The 23550-nt window shown below is 41.8% G+C and overlaps 2 protein-coding genes across 6 annotated transcripts in view; one reads left to right on the top strand and one right to left on the bottom strand.

The window, feature by feature from the left end:
- The window catches only part of ZNF214 (zinc finger protein 214), a 53012-nt gene that overhangs the window by 8133 nt on the left and 21329 nt on the right, over positions 1-23550 (bottom strand). The window contains exons 1-2 of one of the 3 annotated variants that reach the window (XM_037522764.2): positions 3164-3266; positions 2358-2433 (exon numbers count right to left, since the gene is read on the bottom strand). The gene's annotated coding sequence lies outside the window, so the exon portion shown is untranslated. The other 2 variants (XM_037522765.2, XM_054699406.1) reach the window with 2 other exon arrangements.
- NLRP14 (NLR family pyrin domain containing 14) overlaps positions 8334-23550 on the top strand; it is a 28633-nt gene continuing 13416 nt past the window's right edge. For all 3 annotated transcript variants that reach the window (XM_054699405.1, XM_037522762.1, XM_037522763.1), the window contains exons 1-5: positions 8334-8438; positions 14061-14421; positions 15260-15331; positions 16114-17707; positions 20844-21014. In XM_054699405.1, the coding sequence (XP_054555380.1) occupies positions 14121-14421; positions 15260-15331; positions 16114-17707; positions 20844-21014 (2138 nt within the window). In that variant the 5' untranslated portion in view covers positions 8334-8438; positions 14061-14120. The remainder of the gene's footprint in view (positions 8439-14060; positions 14422-15259; positions 15332-16113; positions 17708-20843; positions 21015-23550) is intronic.

Genomic DNA, 23550 nt, shown 5'->3' with positions numbered 1-23550 from the left:
TAATGTACTTTCCCCCACTACAATTTACAGGGATGAAAAAGAAATCCAAAAAGACTTCAATAAACCAAGCAGGCTCACTTGCCCTATAAGATACTGACATACAAACAAAGAACAGTACTAAAATTAAAATAGACAAACCAATAGAAGAGAAGGTAGGACTCAATAACAAGCCAATGGACTTACTTATAAATAAAAACATTAAGAATAAAGGTGGCACTGCAAATCAATGAGGATAGAATGGGTTATTTACTAGATGATGTTGTAAAAACAGATTAGCTATATAAGAACAAACTGTAGGCCTCCCCGGTGGCGCAGCGGTTGAGCGCTGGGTTGCGAAGCTGCCCACAGCCTCTGCAATGCTGGTTCGATCCCCGGCTGCTCCCCGGCCACCAGAGGAGGGTCCCACATGGCGCGCAGACCTCTCCTGCCGCCCACTGCTCCCCTCAGCAGTGTACTTTGGTCCTTCTGCCTGCTCTGCTCCCCGCTCTGGCTCTGGTGAATTCTCTCACCCTCCCGCGCTTCTGACTGTACCCAGTGCTTATATAAATAAATAAATAAATAAATAAATAAATAAATAAATAAATCTTTTTTTTTTTTTAAAAAGTGCATTTGTAATAACAATTAAAAAATAAATTCCTAAAAATAAGCTTAACAGAAATACTTAGAACCTATATATTTTTTTAGAATTCTGAGGGATAAAAATGGGTTGAAAAAATAGTAAAACACTTATCTCAAAGTCAGCTAGGAAAAATAAATGTAATTTGATTTTCACTAAACATATATATTTAATGTACTTTAAGACATAAATTTAGGGATGCTGATAAAATTAATTTTCAAGTGTTTTTGCAAGAAAAAGGAAAATTGTAAAAAAGGGAAAATGAGGGAAGACTAAATCAATGGCATACTAAAATGTTATCATGTTTAGAATTTTTTGCTATACTTGGGTTCATTCTTGGATTCCTAGTTCATGCAATACTTCTAAAAAAGAACTTGTTTTTCAAAACTTAAAATATATCTGTATACTTTGACTCTGTTATCCTATTTTCCAGAGTATAACTTAAGGAAATAAAGAGAGACAGACTTAAGAAATGATGCATAAGAACATTTATTAGAAGTTGTTAGTTCGGGGCCTCCCTGGTGGCGCAGGGGTGAAGTCTCACACTATCACACTATTGTTGCACAGTAGACCTCTCCTGTCTTGCCTGCTGCTCCTCTTAGCAGCTTATTTTAGTAGATCTGCCTGTTCTGCTCCCCACTCTGTCTTTGGTGAATCCTCTCACCCTCCCCCCTCAGTTCTTATATGCATAAATAAATCTTTAAAACACGACACTATTGTTAGTTAATACTTATATTTTTCCCAATAAAAGGAAATTTAAATAAAGCATGTAATATACGTGGAATGGAAAATTGTGTAGTCATTAAAACTTGGAAAAACATTCATTATATGTCAAATGAAAAAAATATACGTATAACTGCCATTCATATATGCAACAAATACTGAGTGCTTAATACATGCATTAAGTGCTTAATACATGCAAGGCACAATTTCTGTATACTGGGAACATTCTCTGCCTTCAAGGAGTGTATTTATTTGTCATGATTCAAAATTTTTATATATACTAATTTCTCTATATGTAAGTATCTTACATAAACCCATGTGTGTATATTAGTACACATGTATATGTTTATGTCGGTATACAATGTATGGATTAATGTCTGTATATTAAATAAACAAACTTAAGTACATTAAGGTAAGTCAATACATCCTAATGTCAATATCTGGTTGATATGCAGGGGACTGAACAGTGCTCAAGAATAAGTAACCAATTAAACATTAATAACCCTCCACAATGTGGCCTCACCTTATGCATTCATACTTCTGCTCTACTGCAACTAGTTTACTGCCTCAAATTCTGCCTGAGACTAAATGATGGTCTTCTTGTCTGGAATGATATCTTTGTATTCATAATAATTATTTATATCTAAGTTCCTTTCCCTGTCTTTTAAGTGCCGTTCATTCTGGCACTGTTTAATGTGTAAAACTTTAGAAATTGTTAGCATCCTATGGCTTATTTCCCCAACGTTAAGGAAAGACAACTTTACATTTCTTTATCTCAGAGCACCAAGAACAGTTCACATGATATAGCAGACATGAATGAATGGATGAATAATGATCAAGTGTTGGGAAAACACAGGAGTGGAAGACAGCAGCAGTTATTCAGGAGGCTTTGGAAGCTTCCCGGTAAGTGAGGAGCATTTCTATTCAGTCTGCTCCATACATCCCCCCGCCCCTTCCACTGCTCCCACTACCCAGGGAGAATTCCAGGCATTTTATAAATGAAAAAAGACAATCTTACCTGGAATCAGACTATGAGGAAAATAGTGAACATTCCTTCCTCTTTGAGGGCAAGTTTGAGTGTTGAGGTGGATAAGCTGAGGCAGAAGAAAGAGGGGATAAAAGACAGGGCATGACCAGAAATTCCCAAACTAACTACACTCGCCAAATCTCCTAAAAGCACCCCCCCCATATTTGTTTCTTTTCAAAGACCGAATGGAAGATTTATGAGGATTGGCATCCTGGATCTTATTTCTGACCCTCTAAGAAATTTCAAAGGTACAAGTCAAGTCTGGGTCTGACGGGACAGAATCTGATCTTACAGTTCTGCTCCAGGGATGCAGCGTCTCTCTACGTAATTTAACCCGAGTCTCAAGGTTTTCCTGGCTTATTAATAGTAACAAGAATAGAAATAATAGGACACCTAGTTTCTTTCCATTCTTCAAGCATGCTTTTTATTCTGTTTAGTTAATTTCATTGTCCTCCCCTACTCGTTACCACAGAAATACTGGATTTACTATCATAGCACCCCCAGTCTTAGAGGAATCAAGACCTAGGGCTCTAAGGACCTGATCAGAGTCTCAATTCTGTCACCAACTACCTGTAGAACTTTGCAAAACTTCTAGACCTCCCAGAACCTCACTATCCTCACCTGTAAAATGGGGGCATGAGCCTTTACCACCCGGGTCCTGCCATGCAGGACACAGGTCCCTGGGGAAAAGGATAAGCAGTTGCGAGCCCTCTATCTCGGGAGAGAAAAAGACGGCTCACGGTGTCCCCAGAGAACACGTTTGGGCTCCCCGTGCGCCAAGGACTGCAGGAACTTACGTCCCGAATTCCAACGAACTAGTGGTCCCGGGGGAACTGGATCCGCTCCCCTTCTGGGGCGCGGATCTCGCGGCCTCGCTCCTGCAGCAAAGTCGCGCGCGGCCTCCAGCCGCCAGCCAGCCCCGCGCCCGCGCGCGCAGCCTTCCCACCAGGGAGCCCCGGCTCGGGGCCCGAGGGCCAGCTGTCCGCCCTTCTCCTTCCTCTCATGCGGCTTCAGCAGGCGCAGGGCAGCCGTGAAGAGCCCTCCGACCCGGGTGTCTCCGGGATTTCTAAGCCCGAGCTGCGGCTCAGCCCCTGACCCTCCCTCTGCGGCCACTTTCCCCGCGGCCCCAGCGCCCGGCCCTGCCCGCTCCGCCTCGGCGCTCCGGGGAGTCCGCGGCGCGTCCGCAGCCTGCGAGGCGCGGCCAGCACGAGCCCTCCGTCTACACAAACAATGGCCGCAGCCCCGCTACACCGAAACAGAAGCCCCGGGGCTCGGAGTAGACACTCGGAGCGTTTCCATAGCGACGGCGTGGGCGGCGCTGGAAGGCGCCCGCAGGAGGATGTGCTCCGGGATTGGCCCGGCGCAGGCGGCGCAGCTCGGCGCCGCCCCGCTGAGGGCGAAGGGCCGTGCGCCTGGGCTTTCCGAGCCGAAACTAACGTCTTGGTAGAAGGACTGTTCTAGGTGGTTTTAGGGCCCTTGGGAAGGAGCGGGGCTGGTGATTCGGAGAAATGAGCAGCCGGTCCCATAGAGTTGGCCCCCTCAACCCTTCAGCGCAGGACTTGCCCCACGGGAACCCTGGCTGTCGGCCAGGCCAGCCTTTGCGGGACCCGGGTAGTAGTGCCCAATGTCCCGCTCCCTCGGCACAACAGACACCCCACTAACCCGCCCTAACTCCGTCCCTAAACTCGAGATTGGAGCCACGCAACCAGGAAGAGGCTTTGCAAATTCCAGCTTAAGGTTTAGTGAACCCACTTCGCTCCTGCTGATGCGCGGGTCTGGTTGGCCTTTTCTCCCCATCTACCTCCCTGTTAAGTCCTAGGCGCCTGTGGAGACCCAGGCAGAGATGATCGACTAGGTGGCCCCCAGGTGGCACCTTGGGAAAGAGCCCCATCTGGGGTTCTGAGAACTGCAGAAAGAGATTCAAGTACCCGTGCTTTTTCCCTTGTCTAATTGAGTGTTTCTTGGGAAAATTTTTTCATTTCCTTAAGCATATGCCCTCAACTTGAGCTGGAGCAGCAGCATACATTTTATTAGGCAAGGAAACTTTGTTCAGGTAGTCTTTAAAAGCAAGGAACTCGCTGAATTCTAGTATCATTACTAGATGATGTGACCACGACAAAGGCTTAATCTTTTTGTGTCAGCTTCCCACCTTTAAAATAGGCATAATAGTGGTAAATATTTCACAGGATTGTTGTTAGAACTGAGTGCAGTTAAAATGGTTAAACCGGTGCTGGCATATAGGAAGTACTCTACAAATGTTAACTTTGTATTTACAGTTCACTATGGAGCAGAGGTGGGTGGTTCAGGTCTACCTCTCTGATCTCCACCATTAAATGAGCACCTGAACTGATTACAACTCTGAAAGCCATATTTGGAAAACCATTGTGCATGGACCCCTCCCTGGTCTAAACACTCAGAGAGGGCATGGTATAGACTTTAAAATTTGTCCTTGTTACCTGTTAGGTGATGTTAGGCACCTTATTTAATCTCTTTCACTCTGGTTTCCTCATCTGTAAGATGAAGATTTTTATATGGTTACTTATAGTTAAAATCCCGAATGCAAACACTGACTAGTAAGAACATGCACTGGAGGTGGGCAGCTCTGCCAGGCTGCTTTCAACTTGTAGAATATTAGTCCTATTTGTCATGGAACAAGTGGGATAATCCATGTAATTTGCTTTTCAACCTTCCTGGCACATAAAAACATGGAATGTTAGCTATTGGTGTCATTATTTAATTGATATCCTCATTTAAAGTGTGCTTTTATTCTCAATCAGTTGAGCTATTTTAATCATCTAACATCTGAGCAAGCCCTAGAACCACACTTGAATAGAGATTTAAGCAGCAGAGGGTTGTATTCATTGACCAAGGAAAGGAGAATGGGACTCATGCTCTATAGTTCTTCTCCCTGGGCTGGGAAGAAGCAGGAACTTATAGGGGAGAATGCTAAGAAGGGGTAGAGCCTGTGTCCTCAGGATTTTAGAGAAGTCTTGTGGGTTTCTAGAGAAGCAGCATTCAAGCTTGTTTTTTTCCGACTTTGGCCTAGATAAAATGAATCTGTCATGGGTCTGGTGGGCATGCTTTTTCCCATGGTAGTAAGGTTGTGGCTTAACCCTTGTCTTCTACCTCCATCTTGGTCTCAATCACTTTTGCCTCCTGGCTTTCTGTAGTTTTGTCTTCAGTAACAGCGAGGACCAGGGGTGTCTGCTAAAAGGAAAAGCCAGGAGCAAGGCAAAATGAACAAAGCAAGGAAAAGGTACTTAAGGTTACTGGGCCTGGTGACATTCTATGTCCTGTTTCTCATTCTTGAGGGGCAATGGACAGAGATCCACCTTCTGATACCGCTTCCTGCCAAATATAGTTGGAGATTTGGAGGCCCACTGAGGAGCAGAATTTTTTCTTAACTAGAGATATGCCTGGGTGTCACTGGGTTGTAATCCCAATTGTTTTTATCCTTGGACTACAATAATCTGAAGTTTTAATGTCTCCAGCCTTTTGGAGGTAGAGGGAACGAATTAACTCAGGAGACAAGTGCCCAAGATCAGAAAAAGCAAACATAGAATAATAGTTACACTGGAACAAATAAGGATCCCACCCATCCAAACCAGTTAGAAAAGTCTTTGTTGATAGGAGTCTAAGGATTTAGATATGGAGTTTGCAGGGCTTGCACTAACCTTACCAAAGGCATTCATGTAAAAACAGTGTTTACTCAAAAGAACACAACTTCTTCAGGCCTTGGTGGCTATATATAACATTTAAGGTTCTTCTATTATGTAAAAACAAATCTCAAAGAAAAAAGTTTAGGTAATTTTTTCCTTTTGTGCTCACAGAATCTGAAAGCAATTTAGCCATGATTTCACTTTGAGATCAAACTACTGTGTATCAGAGAATTCAGCGGTGTAACTGAGTCTCCTGGAGTCCCTCAACTTGTTTCAGCATATTTTGAGAGGAAAGGGAAGCCAGGACTTTGTTTCCAACAACTGGTTGTAATGAATTTAGAACACTAATCCTTAAAACTCTTCACCCCAGACACAGATAATATCTTTTCTGTCTCTGGGTTGGTGAATACTCCATCAGGCCTTTTTCATAAAAAGAAAGCAAGGCTCCCATTTCATCAGATCATTCACAGAAAAGGCCAGTAGCTCTCTGTTAAAGTTGTGTGTGGATGGGAGGAAGAGTCTCCAAAATCACCACCTGAAAGAGCTCTTCTATTTTCTGCTGCTGCTTTTAGACATCTAGGGATTGTGGAGAGCAAGCTTCAGTTCAGAGCACTTAGCTACCTGGTGTTGGTCCTCTCTCCAGCCTTTCCTTATGGGCTAAGAACATGGAGAATAGCAGTACAGTCCTATGTGTGAGGATTTAAATCCACTATAGTGTCTCCAGTTTCTAATTGTTACTGCCTCATATTTTCTTTATCTTTCTTCTGCTGTTTTATTTCCCCACTTTTTTTTTTTTTTTTGCATTCCATCAGCATTAGAACTGTTACCTGTCATGTTCTGCAGTCCTGCTGGGCTGGGGCACCACTAAGGGTTTTTTTTTTGTTGTTGTTGTTGTTGTTCCAACATTTGTGGTAAGGTCTTCTGTCTCCTCATTTTTAATATTTTATGTATTGTAATAGGCATAGATGTTCAGACTGTTGTCTTTGCACCTGTTCAAAGGGTAGTAGGTAGAAAAGAGGACCAGGGCAGTAGGGCACCAGAGGATCACCTCCTGTAAATACAGGAATTCAAACTTCATTCTGTGCTGTGGGTGCCAGAGTTGTGTGATGGGATTCACAATGATCCCCCTCCTCTAAGCCCGCTCTGAGATCTTAGTGTTTCTTGTAGCCTTGTCCACGTCCACTCTAGGCTATTTTTAAGTACTAGATGTAGTGCTGGGCACATTGTACTTGAGATGGGGTCACAGTTGGGGAGTTATTTATTTATTTATTTATTGTTTCCAGTGCAGATCTTTATACTGGGGTGTTTGCTCCTGCTATTTGAAGGTGCTTGAGTTCTAGCTTGCTCAAGCATTTCTTTGTTTTTGTTTTAGACCCAGAGGTGAAGGAGGATGGCAGGTGTCTTGAGTGTGTCAGCCTAGGCTCAGAACAGTGAGCTCTGCTAAGGAGACCCAGGTACTCTGACCTGCTTCTCCCTGCTTCTTGCCCACATGTCTACCTCATTCCAGCAACTCCCCTCTCCTGGGACATCGATTTTCCCTTCTTTACTGGACCTTTTCTATCAACAGTCAAGTATGCTGTTAAAAACAAAACATCTCTTGGGTCTCTTCCCACGCTACCCTCCATGATACTGTCTTATTTCTCTCCTGCCTTTTGGGCAAAACTTTGAAATGGTAGTCTCCTCGAGTTTTTCCCCTTCCAGTCTTCCTTGTGCCAATTTCAGTTAGGTTTCCACTCCACATTTACGCCGAAACTACCCTTGAAAATCCCTCGTTATTCTGAAAACTGCCGTAAGCACGAGGTCGGTACGCATTAATCACACGCATTACCGGATGGATGAATACGGGATGCTACTTATTGCGAGTCAGCCAGTCTGGAAAGATTATTCCATGCTAAGGGCCGGCTCCCAGAGCCCGTGTTCCCCGCAAGCGACTGGTTATCAGCAGAGGAAGCCCGCCGTGCGCCCCAGGAGCGCCGCGCGCAGAAGAGGGTCCCACACAGAGCAAAGTCTCTTCTGCGAGAGCGCGCGGTGGGCGAGTCGGGCGCAGACCCAGGGAGAGACCCGGAGAGAGTTGTGGAGAGAGGGAGCAGCCCCTCGCCCCGCCAGCCAATGGGAGGAGAGCCTCGCGGGGCCGGGCCCGGAGGGTCCAGCCGCCCCCGCGCCCACGCAGCCCCTTCACGCGCCCCGGGGCGCGCGGCGGAGGCGGGATAACAGGCGCGAGGGGCCGGCGCCTCTCCACTCGCGCGTCGGCGGCGTCCGCGTCCAGGCGCGGCCGGCACGTTCCCCTCTCCCGCTTCGCCGCGTGGCTTTCAGCGCAGGGATTTAACCTTCGCCGCCCACGGCCACTGTCCACTGTGCCCCGCGGCGTGGAGTGGCCTCTTCGCCGGCGTTCTGCCCGCTCTGCAGCAGAAAGGTACTTTCCGTGAGTCTCTCCAGCGCCACACTGCGTGGAAAACCAGGGAGGGCGAGCAGACCGCTGGCGGGGCCGGGAGCGGCGGCCGGGCCCCCGGGGTGGTGAAGCGCGGGGCTGGCGCGCGGGGGCGGCCCTGGCGCGTGGGCGAGCCCGGGCCCGGCCCGGCGCGCGGTAGGGAGTCCACTTAGCGGGGTTTGGGGGTGCTGGGGGGTCTCTAGCTCGCTTACGGTGCCCACTTCTTAACTCTCTTTAGCTTAAGTCGTGCGAATGGCTCCACTTTGCCCAGGTTTGCTGAATTCGGATGACGTTGGTCCCTCCGGGAGCAGGTGTTCCTCCTTCCATTTGAGAATATTCACTGCACCGGTGCTTCTGGTTTACTCCACCACTCTGCTACTCAGGTCTCCTCCCTAGGAAGGGGAGATAGCCTAAAACTTTCTAGCTCCGGTTATCTTTCTCCTTCCTAGCAAAGTTCTAGAAAGAACAGCGCATGCTTGCTCCCTGCCTCAGTCACCCATAGGTAGTGAGGCTTTATCACTCCCACCCCTGGCCCCAGCCGTGATCTAAAATTGCTCTCTCTGCAGAGGTTACTAGTGATCTTCCAGTCGCCACATTTAAGTACAGGTGGTAGATGGTCGTTATTGTTATCTTAGGGATGTGACAAATCGATTGTGCCTTCCTCTCTCTGTGTATGGAAGGAATGTATTCTGATTTTTAAAAAGTTGTCATAAATTGTCCTAAACCGAAAACACAGCCATGATTAATAAGTTGTTTTTTTTTTTTTAATGCAGAGGCTTTGTTTTAATTCCTTAGTTGTTATCCTCATAGGGTTTTAACTGTGTGTTGCATATTGCTGCATTAAGTCAAGTTGTGTTATATTTGTACACATCTCTTTCAGTTGGCACATGGAATTTTAATTTGTTGACAACTATTTACTATTCTAAATAAACACCCTTAGGTAAAAAAGAAAATCTGTATTTGGGATTATTTCCATTGGGTAATTATTTCAATCAGAGGATGCTGATTGAAAAGCACTCACTGCATGTCCACAGTTAATGGCCATGAAACTTCCCAACAGTTTGTCAGTTAACATTTATACTAACAACATGTCCATTTCTTTCTATATGGTTTTTTTTAGTGTATTTTTTTGTCTTTTGATATTTGTGAAGTGAAATCACTTGGTTTGTATTAGTTTTGATACCTGCTTAAGTTTGAACAGTTTGTGAAATACTTGGTAGTGGATTACCACCTTGGAACAGGTTAGTGTTTTTCTGATCTATTTGCATTATGTCTTGCTGGTATTATGAACCTTTCTAAAACCACGTTTTAGTGTGAATTGTAATTCAGATAGAAGAGTACATTACAAGTGATTGTGCATCTTAGTGAGTGATCACTAAGAGATGATCCCCATTCAAGGAACAGAACATCACCAGGGAGCCGGGCATCTCACTGACTTCCCTTCAGACATAACAGTACACTGACTTTTAGGGTAGTTAATGCCTCATCCCTAGCCCATTAAAAAATACTGTAACAGTTGTACCCATAAACAGTGTTTAGTTTTCTGTTTTTCAGTTTTGGTCTTCTAATACATGGAGTCGTAAAGTACACCATCCTTGGTTTTGGCATCTTTCCCTGGTTATGTTTGTGAGCTTTAGACTCGTGGCAGGTAGCTACACATCATATATTTTCATTGCTGTATAGAATTGCATTGTGTGATTTTTCTACAATTTATTAATTGGTTCTACTATAGGTGGACTCTTGGATCTTTTCCAGTGCTTAGGAATTGCAACTAATGCAGCTGTGGCTATTCTGTGTGTCTCTTGTTGTGTATCGATTCCAAGGATTTCTTCAGAGGGTTTAATTGTGGAGCCATAGGGTATGCATATTTCCAATTAAAATTTTTTATTTTAGAATAATTTTAGATTTATGTTCTCATATATTTCCTCTATTTTTTTTTTTTTTTTGCTCCTCGACCAGAAAGGACCAGAACAAAAAGTTTTACTTCAGTTGTTCCCATAGGAAACTCAGCTTGGTTAGTGTGTCAGGCACTTTTTGAGATACCAGCCCACCCCTCGAGCCCTCTCAGCAACTCTACAGGCCAATCTCAATGCAAGTAAAGCAAGCAAAGTCAGTACCATTACAGATATTAAAAAAAAAAAATTAACAAGCAAGGCTAGAGTTTGATAAATCCTCTATTTTTTTAAAACATCTTGAGTTATAGGATATTACAACTAAAGCAATTAAGACTACTAAGTCACACTTAATCCAGATTTACTAGTTTTTTTTTTTCCTTAGTTCTTTATCTAGTTTTGGATCCTTCCCCTCTTGTTTCCTTATCTTCCTCTGGTCTGTGAGTTTCCCAGTCTTTTCCTTGTTTTTGAGGATTTTGACAATTTGAGAAGTACTGGTCAAGTGTTTTATATTATGTCATTTAGAGTTTGCGTGATATTTGCCTCATGGTTAGAATGGAATTTTAGGTTTTGAAAAGTAACATCGCAGTGCCATTCTCATCACATCCTATCCCTGGTACACACTGTCAGCATCAGCAATAACTTATGAGGTCCACCTCGTTCACCTGGCTGAGCCAATGCTTGTCAGGTTTCTTCACTTAACAAATCACAACAGTCCACATTTGTGGGTAGGATGGATTGGAGTGAAGATCTACCTCCTGAAAGAGGAAATAGCTACATAAAGTATTTGGAATTCTTCCTTAAGAGAATTTGTTTCTTCCCATTAATTTATTTATTCAGTTCTTTCTTTCCTTTTTTTTAAAGATTTATTTATTGATTGATTGATTGATACATACAAGCACTGGGTACAGTCAGAAGCGGGGGAGGGTGAGAGAATTCACCAGAGCCAGAGTGGGGAGCAGAGCAGGCAGAAGGACCCAAGTACACTGCTGAGGGAAGCAGCGGGCGGCAGGAGAGGTCTGCGCGCCATGTGGGACCCTCCTCTGGTGGCCGTGGAGCAGCCGGGGATCGAACCGGTGCTGCAGAGGCTGCGGGCAGCTTTGCAACCCAGAGCTCAACCACTGCGCCACCGGGGAGGCCCTTATTCAGTTATTTTTATATGGACTCGCAGATATTTGTTTTGTACCCGGGTTGTGATTCAATACTACATTATTTGACTACTGGGAACTCTTTTCGGGTTGACTTCCGTCATCTTTTTCACATCCCTCATCCTTTTCCTTACTTTCAGGCACTAGGAAAAGCTAAACTCATTTCTTATCTTGTTTATTCCCAGTCCAAGAATCAGCACGTTCTCTAATGAGCTATGATTCCTCTTATTGGGAATGGTATTAGAAACCAAGATCCAGGCCTGGGTGCCTATCTCCAATTTTAGCATTTAATGTCATCAGTTCTGATGTTTCGTTTGTTTTACCAATTTTCACTTCAAGTCTTTTTTGCCAAATTTCCTATAAGTGTTTTGGTTGTTTTGGGTTTACCTTTTATGTTTGGAATGTATGGACAAGAGGTTTAAGTTTCAATGTAGTTAACAATATAACTCCTAATATTCTTGATCATTTCCCTTGCTATGCCCAAGCCAGTGTCATCACTATCCTAAAGTGACTGAGTATTCTGTTCTCCCTTTTGGCTTGAAGTCTTAACCATTCACTGATCTACTCTGTGAGGATACTTAATTTTTGTCTAAATGGGTTATAGATTGTTGTAATCTTCAGTGAATGTTTCCCTTCTCAAATACAGTATTTCTTCTATCATACATAAAATTCTCATCAGGCTATCTTTTTCAGAGTTGCCTGCTATTTGATTTATTATGCTAATATAAGAGAGAAGGACTGGTAAGTCTAACACTCTGCAGGCTTTGGAAGTAGTTTTAGCCAGGGGCATTTTGCTGCCCTGGCAACATTTTACAGCAAGACAATTTGTCACAACTGTGGGAGATTAAAGGTTCTAATGACTACGAGTGGGTAGAGGCCAGGAATGTTGCTAAACATCATACAGTGTACCTACAGTGTCCCCCAAGAAAAGAATTATCTAGGCAAAATGCTAGTAATAATGAGGTTGAGAAACTGCTATAGCAGATTCCATTAGAGCAATCAAGAAAAAAAAAATCAGGCAGGAGTTTATGAAAATGAGGGAATATACTGGTTCATAGATAAAATGTCACTTTCCCAAAGACTTTATCCTTACCCTTTAAAGAAAAGAATTCCTTCTTTTATGGCTTCCTAGAACTCAAAACAGTGTCATTTACATACATACACATACATACATACATACATACATACATACATACATACATGCATATATATGTAAATATTTTTTCTCTTCCCCTAGCCTAGTGTTCACAGATTCAGCAATCACAGAACAAGGCCCCACAGAATTCATTTGAATTTCCAGTGCCTAGGAAAGTAAAATTAAATAAAAGACAATGGTATATAGGAGAAAAAGAATGAGCTTTGAAGTTTGATAGGCTACTTGTCAACTCTGTAACCTGGGCAAGTTTATTCATTTCCTGAGCCCTTGTAAGACATGGCTAAAACTAAACTTGCATGACTATTTTTAAAACTAGAGAAAACTTTCATAAAGAACTATCACTGTTGATCCTCAAAGTCATTATCACAACTATGCATTAACTGGAAGGTATTAGTAGAAAATGGCTTGGGAAGTTTACAGTTTAAGAGTCTGAATGGCGATTTCTGATAAAATCTTGAGTGAGCATCAGAGTGAAATGCTGTTGAAATAAGGTCATAGGAGTTGAGGTCTAGGATGAGAGAAAATGATGTTTTGGGTGTTTTTTTTTTTTTAAGTTTTTTTTTTTTTTAAGATTCATTTATTTATACAAGCACCGGCTATAGTCAGAAACGCGGGAGGGTGAAAGAATGCACCAGAGCCAGAGCGGGGAGCAGAACAGGCAGACGGACTGAAGTGCACTGCTGAGGGGAGCAGCGGGCAGCAGGAGAGGTCTGCACACCATGTGGGACCCTCGCCCGGCGGCCGGGATCGAACTGGCACTGCAAAGGCTGCAGGCAGCTTCACAACCCAGCGCTCAACCCCTGCACCACCGGGGAGGCCCTGTTTTGGGTGGTCTTTAGCTTTGAATTCACTCAGAATGTATGTGGTGTTGGAGAAGGAATGTGAAAGGAGCTTGTGAGCCAGGAATGCAAACCCTAGTGACTGTGTATGAAATTGTGACCAGGAATGTCACAAGAGGAGGTTGATGGTGGTATATTCCAGCTGCATATGCTTCAAGGGAAGTGATGTGTTGATGGAGGCACAATAACACTTTGTATAGTTAAGATACATGTTGGGTGTTGATGGTGAAGACCAGAAGTAGGGGAAGTTGCCAGTATTTAATAGGAGTCTGATCTGTGTCAGATGATTCAGACCATCTGCCTCTCAGGTTGGTTGTGAGATTCTTTGAGGTTCAGAGAGACAAACAGCCTTTCTTTATTTCTTATAGCTCCTAAGTGGTGGAACTGGGAGAAACTGTTGGGAAGGTGTAAGAAACATTCAGTGATCCATATTAGAGGAATATTTTTTGTGATAGAAAATGTATTACAGTGGGTACTAGGCTAGTACTGTGCTTAAGATAGTGGGGTTCAACACTTTTGGGGGAATCAATATTTTTCTAGATGTTTCATTTTCTAATCTTTCTTTTCCATAGGTCCCATATATTCCATGTTCTTTTGATTTTTTTTTTCCCATGGAAACCTGAATATTGCCCATGGACAAGATGACAGATTCATTTTCATCTTCTTTCTTTTTGGATTTTGGGTTACTCTGGTATTTGGAGGAGTTAAACAAAGAGGAATTAAATCAATTCAAGTTACTACTAAAGAATGAGACTATGGATCCCGGGCATGGCCAGATACCCTGGACTGAAGTGAAGAAGGCCAAGCGGGAAGACCTGGCTAGCTTGCTAAATGAGTATTACCCAGGAGAGCAGGCCTGGAATGTGGCTCTTAAAATCTTTGGCAAGATGAACCTGAAGGACCTGTGTGAGCGAGCAAAAGCAGAGTTCAACTGTGAGTGATATTAGGGACCTATCTGGGTATAGGGCAGAGAAAGTGCTCCCTGAAGCCCACTGGGATGGTTCTGTGAAAGGGACATAGAAATTCAAAGATTCTGTGGATCACAAGATCCAAGGTGGTCGAGTACATTGGGAGCTTGTTGGATCATTTGAGGAACACTGAAAAGGCAGGTGGGTTTTGATTAGTTTCTCAGTTTGGCTTCTCGTTTGGAGTAATTTATTCATTTTGTGCTAATCAAAATTATTAAAGGAATTGAATAACAAGAGCTATCCCATCTAGTGTTCTTTTGCTTAAATTGCAAATGAAGTCTTAAGTTAGGCTACATTTTAAGGAATCTCAAATATGACTTCATATCTTTGCTGAGATATGAAATGGACAAAAAATTAAGGAGTCTAAGCTGAGCCAGTATCTGTGGTCATTCCAAGATATGAAATATAATAGAGATCTATAATTCATTACTCATAATCAAGGCTTTTTTTGGAGGGGGGGTTACAAAGTGTATGTTCTTTATTTCCTTTGAGTCTCACCATATCCTCATGAGGTCAGTATAGACAGGGAAACCAAGATGTAGACTAGACCACTTGTTCTGGACTTAGAAGGTAGGGGCAGGGTGAGGTGTGGTAAAAGCTCTCCTACTTTAGTACCTTTCACACTACATCACCCCTCCCCTCAGCTAAGTTAGTGGAGTCTGAGACTTTTCAGTCTTAGATTGTCTTAAACTCAGATGATCATAAAATTGGACCACTGAGGAGGATCCCAGCTGCCATTCTGCCCATCACCAATGGTCTCCTTGTTTTTGGTAGATATCATGATCTTTTGGAACCTGTTGCAGGGACAGCTCAGACCAAAGGACCAGAGGAAGCCAGGACCAGAGAGCTACGAGGTGATCAGGATGCTGTGCTGGGTGAGTGAGATGATCTTTTTGTCAGACTTGGGGAGGAGTTTGAGCTTTTGAAGGATGATCAGAGTTTATTGCCCAGATAGCAACTGTTAACAACTTCTATCTGACATGTTCCCTGTCTTTATCACCTAAAACGAGTCAGTTAAACTGGGGAGAATGTATAGAAGATATAACTGTTCTAGCATTGGGTTCAGAGATGGCTTCCTTGAGATGGTGATATTTGAATTGAAGTCTCACAGAGGAATGGGTTTAACCAGGTAAAGATGGAACCAAATTTTCATTCAAATTTTTTCTCTTCAAAATACTCTCCAGGCTATGCTTCAGTGTTTGTTTCTATTAATGTTTTCCCTGTATAGAGTACATTATTTTGACCTGTAGATTCAGGTTTTCAGGTCCTCCTTAGCTACTATTAATTGTTGATTGTTGCCCTGTTCTTTTTTTTCCTAATCTGGATGGTACTCTGTTGTTCACATAGATCATCTTCCTTCCCCACCCCCCACCTCCGTGGAGGAAAAGTTCAAAGAAAATATTTTTAGAGTGAATCTAACTTTTATTTTTCCATCACAAATTCATTTCTTTGTGTGTTTGTCAGTTTTGTTTTTTTCAGTTTCTAAAGTAGGTTTTTAATCTACAGAAATACATTCTTGTTTAAGCCAGCTGCACTTTGATTTCAGCCTATATCGTGTTTTGTTCCTTATTCAAAGTCCAATATTCTTAACATTGCAATTTGTGGAATTATTTTGATCATGTGTATCTTTTTCTTTTCCTGCTCCATTCTGACTTAGGTAAGGAAACAGGATACAGAATTCGAATAAAGGAAATATTTTGCCTCACCTGGAATAAGAAGTCTTCGTTTGGAGAGCCTGCAGATTTCCATCATGGAACTGCTCAGGCAGACCAAATACTGTTGGAACATTTGTTTGACGTGGACATCACAACTGGCAAGCAGCCTCAGACAGTGGTGCTTCGAGGAGCTGCTGGAATTGGGAAAACAACCTTGATGAGAAAGGCCATGTTAGACTGGGCGCAGGGAAATCTCTTTCAGCAGTTTGCCTATGTTTTCTATCTCAATGCGAGAGAAATTAACCAGATGAGAGAGAGAACCTTTCTTCAAATGATATCTAAGGACTGGCCCAGAACAGAAGGCCCCATTGAAAGGATTATGTCCCAGCAAAGCAGTCTCCTTTTTATTATTGATAGTTTTGATGAGCTGAACTTCGCCTTTGAGGAACCTGAGTTTGCCCTGTGCAAAGACTGGGCCCAGGTCCACCCAGTGTCTTTCCTCATGAGTAGCTTGCTGAGGAAAGTGATGCTTCCTGAGTCATCCTTATTGGTGACGACCAAACTCAAGACATGTAAGAAACTAGAGCCTTTGTTGAAGAGTCAGTGTTCTGTGGAGCTACAGGGTATGGCTAAGGATGCAAGACAGGAGTATATTTACCAGTTTTTTGAAGAAAAGAAGTGGGCCTTTAAAGTGTTCAGTTCATTGAGAAACAACGAGATGCTTTTTAGTATGTGCAGAGTTCCCCGAGTGTGCTGGGTGGTCTGTACTTGTCTGAAGCAGCAAATGGAGAAGGGTGGTGATATCACATTGACCTGCAAAACGGCCACGGCTCTGTTTACCTGCTATATCTCTAGCTTGTTCACGCAGGGTGATGGGGACTTCCCTTGTCTACCCAACCAGATCCAACTGAGGAAGCTGTGCCACTTGGCTGCCAAAGGAGTATGGACTATGACATATGTCTTTTACAGGGAAAATCTCAGAAAGCATGGGTTAACTAAGACTGATGTCTCCATTTTCCTGGATATGCATATTCTTCGGAAGGACACAGAACATGAAAACTGTTATTTGTTCACCCACCTCCATGTACAGGAGTTTTTTGCAGCTGTGTTCTATGTGTTGAAAGGCAGTTTGGGTATCGCAGATCACTCCTTTCAGTCTTCTGAACACTTGAAGCTGCTACTTGACAGCAAAACATACAAAGACCCTCATTTGACTCAGATAAAATGTTTTTTGTTTGGCCTTATGAATGAAGATCGAGTAAAACAACTGGAAAAAAACCTTAACTGTAAGATGTCTTTGGAGATAAAAAGGAAGGTTCTTGAGTGGATGAAAATACTAGGGACCAATGACTATTTTCCATCACAGCTGGAATTTCTGGAGTTGTTTCTCTGTCTATATGAGAGTCAAGATGAAGCATTCATAAGCCAGGCAATGAGATACTTCCAAAAGATTGTCATTAATATTTGTGAGAAAGTCCATTTGCTTGTGTTTTCATTCTGCCTCAAGCACTGTCAACGTTTACAGAGCATTAAACTGTCTGTAAATGTGGTATCTGAGAAGATGCTGTTAAACGTAAGCCCGGAAGCTGAAACTTGGTAAGTATGTTTGATCAGCTCTCTGGAAGTGTTCTGTGAGGGGAGTAAAGGAGGTAGATTTCCTCAGAGGGAGGAGGAGTTGTTTATTTGAGGACCCAAAGCCAGGGCAGTCCTTTAGAGTTGTCTCACCCTTGAGTCAAGGAGGCCAGACATTTAAACCCCTTACTGGCCAGCCTCAGATACTAGTGAAGAATGGGTATAAACTTGCCTGAAATGGCTCTCTTGGCCTGAAAGCAATCCCTAGAGAGGGACATGACTGAGAATTATCACCTTTCAAAACTCTCAATAATGAGGAAATAGTGCTTCAGTCCTCAAGGAGGTATGTAGCACAGGGCAAACTTGTGTCCACTATGGTGTGTATATTTACCTTTCTAAGTAATGCCCTCCAGAAGAATAGGGACCAAGAGTTTCTTCTGAACCTTGTATACATTGCTGTTTGGGTTCTGCTCTACTGTAATCTGCTGACCTACCTCACCTTTCTGATTGTTGACATAGTAGGAGATATCTATGCCCTTTCACATCTAACTAGAGAGAATCAAATGTTGGTAAGAAATAGGTGCTAAATGTTTGAAGGAATAAGTGAACCTTCAGCATTTTAGGCTTATTACTTTGTCCTCACCCCTTCTTCCAGTTCCTTTTCCAACTCTATCCATCTAAGTCTGGTAGGAGAATTGAATTACGGGGTTAATTCCAGGTTGCACTAAATTATTTGGTTTATTATCTGGTATACAATTGGTTTTATTGGTATACAACTGGTTAATTATCTGGTATACAATTAAGTATACAATTAATCAGCAATTATGCTGGTTAAAACCATATCTCTTCTAAGGTAAAAATGAGATTCGCACTAGTCAACATAGAAAGGAAGTGTGCAATTATTGATTCAAGCACACGTCAGACAATAACTAGCATCTCATTTTATCTCTCAACAATTCTAGGTAGATGATATTATTTTATTTAAAAAAACAGGTATTAACACTATATAAAACTTGACTGAAGTTATACATCTGATTATAAATCTTTAGTTTTCCAACTTTTCCACTTGTTTGACTCAATCTTCATTCAAAAGGCCAAACAAAAACATTTTATCTGAGTCAAATGAGGGTCTTTGTATGTTTTGCTGTCAAATATCAGCTTCAAGTGTTCAAAAGACAGAAACATTCCTCTTGAAAAAAACATACATTTCATTTCTCTCTAAACTGTGGAAGTAGGTATTATAGGCTGGGGGGCCACAGTCTTCATTGTCCTTGGGGATTTGTGAGTAAACTTTAGTCAGCTTTCTTAACTCTGACTTCATAGTTCTACTTAAAGAAGACTTGCTTGAACCCAGGGCATTGGAATATATTTTGTGACTAATTATAATTATTAGAAAGGCATTCTGACCACTCTATTGCCAGTCTTTGTGCTGCCTTCCTCTCAGTTAAGTTGTACTGTTATCTAATACTAGGGTTGGGAATGTTGCTTTAAAAAGACTGAGAACTCAGTGTTTGAAAAGAAAGATTATAGTGACATCTGTCTCTTTCATAACATAATTACATTGTATAAGTCACATGAGCAGGATTTCTGTGGCATTCACCATTTTATCCACTTGCATGTTTGAATAAATGATTTATTGACTGGGTTTCTTAAATTTAAGACCTCAGGTGATATAGAGACCAGCCTTTGCAATATCATTCATTCCAATGTAAGTAAGGTATGGAGAAAACTAGTAATTATTGTGTAGTGAAGGCAATCAGGATTTGCCACTTCAAAATATACTACTTTTATGTAGAATTATTTTGAGATGAAAGCATTTGAATTCCTGAAATCCCTTATCTGCCTAAAAGAGCCTCTCAGAACTCAACTGTCATAAATCTCCTCCACAGGCGCAATGCTAATCTCTTCTTGGAGACAGCAGTCAGCAGCTTTCCTAGACTAAGCATTGACACAAACTGTCACCTATCTCGTTCCTAAAGACCTATATATCTTTCCAAAAATTGATTTGATTTTCCATATGTGCTTCTTCCCCCTGCCATCACCCTACTAAGTTAGGTTTATAGACCCCAAATTCTAACCATCCCTTTGAGTTACTCAAAACTGAGGTTCTCTTGTGCATACCCACAATACCCATACTAATAAAATTTCTATGCTTTTCTCTTGTTAACCTATCTAGTTTATAGGACCCCAGCCAAAAATAGCTTGGGAGGGTAAAAGGAGGGTATTTTTTCCTCCCCTACAGTAGCTATTGATGTATAAGGCAACATGCTAGACTTTTATATGTGTTTAATATAAATGATAGCAGCTGCTAATTGTTAGGAACATTAGCAATGTGAAATATTTGCTAAGCATTTTCTATAGCTTTTCTTTCTGAATCACCACAGTAATCCTCAGAAATAGATACTGTTGTCTTCATTTTTAAGATGCAGAAGCTGAGGCTTACATAGGCAGGCTGGCAGTGTCACCGCTGGTCACCTTGTTTGGTGAATGGCAGATGGGATGCAGAGCTGTTCTATTCTAGAGCTTTGCTTATAATCACAAGGCTACCCGCTGTTTTATTCCTTATAACCCTTTATTTTTTACAATTATCGAAAGTATGCCTAATGATTTAACTACACAGCAATAAAAATTTCACAGAATGCTTTTGTGTACCTACAAAAATCAACTGTTAAATTCTCACAACATTGTGAAGGGAAATGGCACTTCCATTTTATAGATGAAAAAAAACTCAGCGCTTGTGGAATGGACAAGGTTTGTGTAAAGTAGTGTAGCCATTAAATGGTAGAACTGGGCTTAAAGCCTGTGGTTCTTAATTACACCATAGTCCTGTAAGGTGTACCTGGTATTCATCATCTTACTCATTCTGGTTGTTGCTTTTCTTTTTGACACTGGCTCTTCAGGTATTTGACATTTCTCCCATGCTCCTCCTGACTCTTTTTCTCCAAAGAGAAGTCTCCGGTTTTTATTTTGCATGGGTTGAGGGTGTGGGGGAGCTGCTGGGCAAAGAAAACCTCTGGAATGCCAAGAGGAAGACTTCCTGGTATACTGTCCCAGGTCAGAGCTGATTTGGGTGCTCTCACCAATTCCAAAGTGCACCTTTTTAAAGCATTTCCCAAACTGAACTAGATTTATTGGTATTTCCTTTTTTTCAATTATTTAGGCAAAAGGATGGTGGTCACATTACTCATTGCTGGCAAGATCTTTTTTCTGTGCTTCATACAAATGAACACTTGAGAGAACTGGACCTGTGCCATAGCAGCCTTGATGAATTAGCAATGAAGGCTTTTTATCAAGAACTCAGGCACCCAAGGTGTAAACTAAAAAAGTTAATGTAAGTATGGCATGAGAAAACTTAATGGACTTATTGCAATTTCTTTCATTTCCTTCCTCCCATTCCTACTAATTAAGGGGAAACCAATAGTAAACTAATACTTAAAATACTCGAAGAGCACAAACTAGGGGAAACTCGGGATGTGGGAACATAACTAACCTGCTTTGGGGAAAACCTCACAGACCATACCAGCTGTTCACATGGGCATTTGAGGCTTGGTTAGGAATTTTCTAGATGAATATAAAAGAGCTAAGACATTCTAGGCAGGTCAGTGTAGCATTTTCAGAGACAAATTCTGGAACATACCTAATTTCTTCTGTTGGGGAATAATTTACATTCAATGAAATTCACTGATATTAAATGTTGAGTTCGTTGAGATTTGACAGTTCTGTGCATCTCCGTAACCAATACTCAAAACAAGATAGAAAAGAATTCCATTACCTCAGCATTTCCTTGAACTCCTGTCCTGTCTTCTCACCCCATATGGTCCCAAAGACAAACCACTTTCCAACCTGTCTGTGTTAGGAATTACTTAGATTCCTACAGTGTGTGTTTATTGTGTTCTTTTGCTCAAGAAAATGTTTTTTAAAGTTTATCCATTTTGGTACATGTTTCAGTAATTTTTTTCTTATAGCTGATTAGCATCCCACTCTGATATACAGTTTGTTATTCATTCTCTTGTTAACACGACCCTGGGTAAATTTTTAATTTTTGCCTTTTATGAATAAGGCTCTGAATATTCTTGTATAAGTCTATTTTGGTAACATGTTTTCATCTGTTAGGCTAATAGCTAGGAATGGAATTTCTAGTTTATGGATGTATGTTTGACTTTTTAAGAAATCACCAATCAGTTCTTCTGAGTAGTTGTAACTACTTTATATTCCCAACAGCACTATATGAAAGTTTTTCTCCTCATCCTTGCCAACATTTGCTACTTCAGTCTTTTAAAAACATTTTTACATCTTAATTTGATTCTAGAGACCCTTTTTATTTTTCACATTTGCTTGTTTGCATGTGTTTTGGCTCTGCAGGGTGCTGGAACTGATTGTTTTCTTTTGTCTTGAGTGTCTATCTGTGTGCCAGAGGCCTAGTTGTGCTTACTAACATGTACTGAATGCTGAACAAATGATCAAAATTTGTCTCCATTACCACTGAAGATTAGTGTTCCTTTTGGGTATCCAATAGTTACCCAATAGATATTTCCAATAGATATTTCCCTTGGAATCTGTTTTTAGTGAGATCTGACCTTTAGATCTCAAGCAAGTGGATTAAGTCTGGTTTTGTGTATAAATACAGCAGGCAGTTGTGTATGTGTTGTTGTTATGAGGTTCCTGGAGGTCCTTTACACTCATTCCATAGTGGCTTCAGAATGCAAGGTCCCTTAGGAGGAGAGGATGCTGCCATTAAGACAGCTCTTAGTCTTTCCCACTTTAGTGTTGCCCTATTCAAGTCCCTTTTCTCCAATATGTGAGAATATATTTAGTGGGTACACTAGGTACTTTTACTAGGTGATGATGGTTTGTGTGCTAAACAGGTAAAAGCTTTTTTTTTTTGAAATATTTATTTATGATTATAAGAGCTGGGGTACAGGCCAGAGGTATGGGAGGTGAGAGGATTCACCAGAGACAGAGAGGGGAATAGAACAGGCAGATAGACTGAAGTACACTGCTGAGGGGAGCAGCGGGTGAGACAGGAGAGGTCTGCTGTGCCTTGTGGGTAGCTCCCTGGCCGGGGATCGAACTCGCACTGCAGAGGCTGTAGACAGTTTCACAGCACTGCGCTTAACCCCTTGTGTCACTAGGGAGGCTGTTTTCTTGATGTGCTTGGTTGGAAGTGGGGTGAGGATGCAGGGAAGGTGTTAATACAAAGGGAGATTTTAACAGTTAGTGAGCACTGTGAATTTGGGAAATAAGCAGAGGCACATAAAAGAAGCAGATCGAGCTAACAATACTGCATTGAGATGGAAAATAGTAAGAAAATTGGCAATTTAACTTACTTATTTTGCTTTGGGCTGTCTCTATATACCTAACAAATTACATGAGATGATGGCGCATTTTTCAATAACATGTTTTGTTAATGCATATCAAGTAGTTGATGATCTCACTTTGCATTATTTCAAGAATTAGATACAGTGAATCAATGTAATTGCAGAATTGGCATAGCCCCAGTAATTTTTTTTTAATTTGGTAATTTTAATCTATTATATCACTTTGTAAAATTTGTGATTATATGCCACAGATAAAATGATCAATTTAGCTATGCCATGTATAAAATGATAATAGAAAAAAGAAAAAGAATAAAAATTTTAAATATGTTCAGTCATTTTTTTTCTTTTACCCCCCAGTAATTTTTTTTTAAGATTTATTTTTTATTTATATAAGTGCTGGGGTACAGGCCAGATGCGCGGGAGGGTGAGAGGATTCACTAGAGACAGAGCAGGGAACAGAACAGGCAGATGACCGAAAACACTGCTGAGGGGAGCAGCAGGCGAGACAGGAGAGGTCTGCTACGCCATGTGGGATTCTCACTGGCCGGG

This window comes from Talpa occidentalis, unplaced genomic scaffold, assembly GCF_014898055.3.
Source record: "Talpa occidentalis isolate TD23 unplaced genomic scaffold, MPIMG_talOcc4v2.1 talOcc4.3, whole genome shotgun sequence".
Taxonomy (NCBI): domain Eukaryota; kingdom Metazoa; phylum Chordata; class Mammalia; order Eulipotyphla; family Talpidae; genus Talpa; species Talpa occidentalis.
This window is presented reverse-complemented; position numbering and strand designations above follow the sequence as displayed.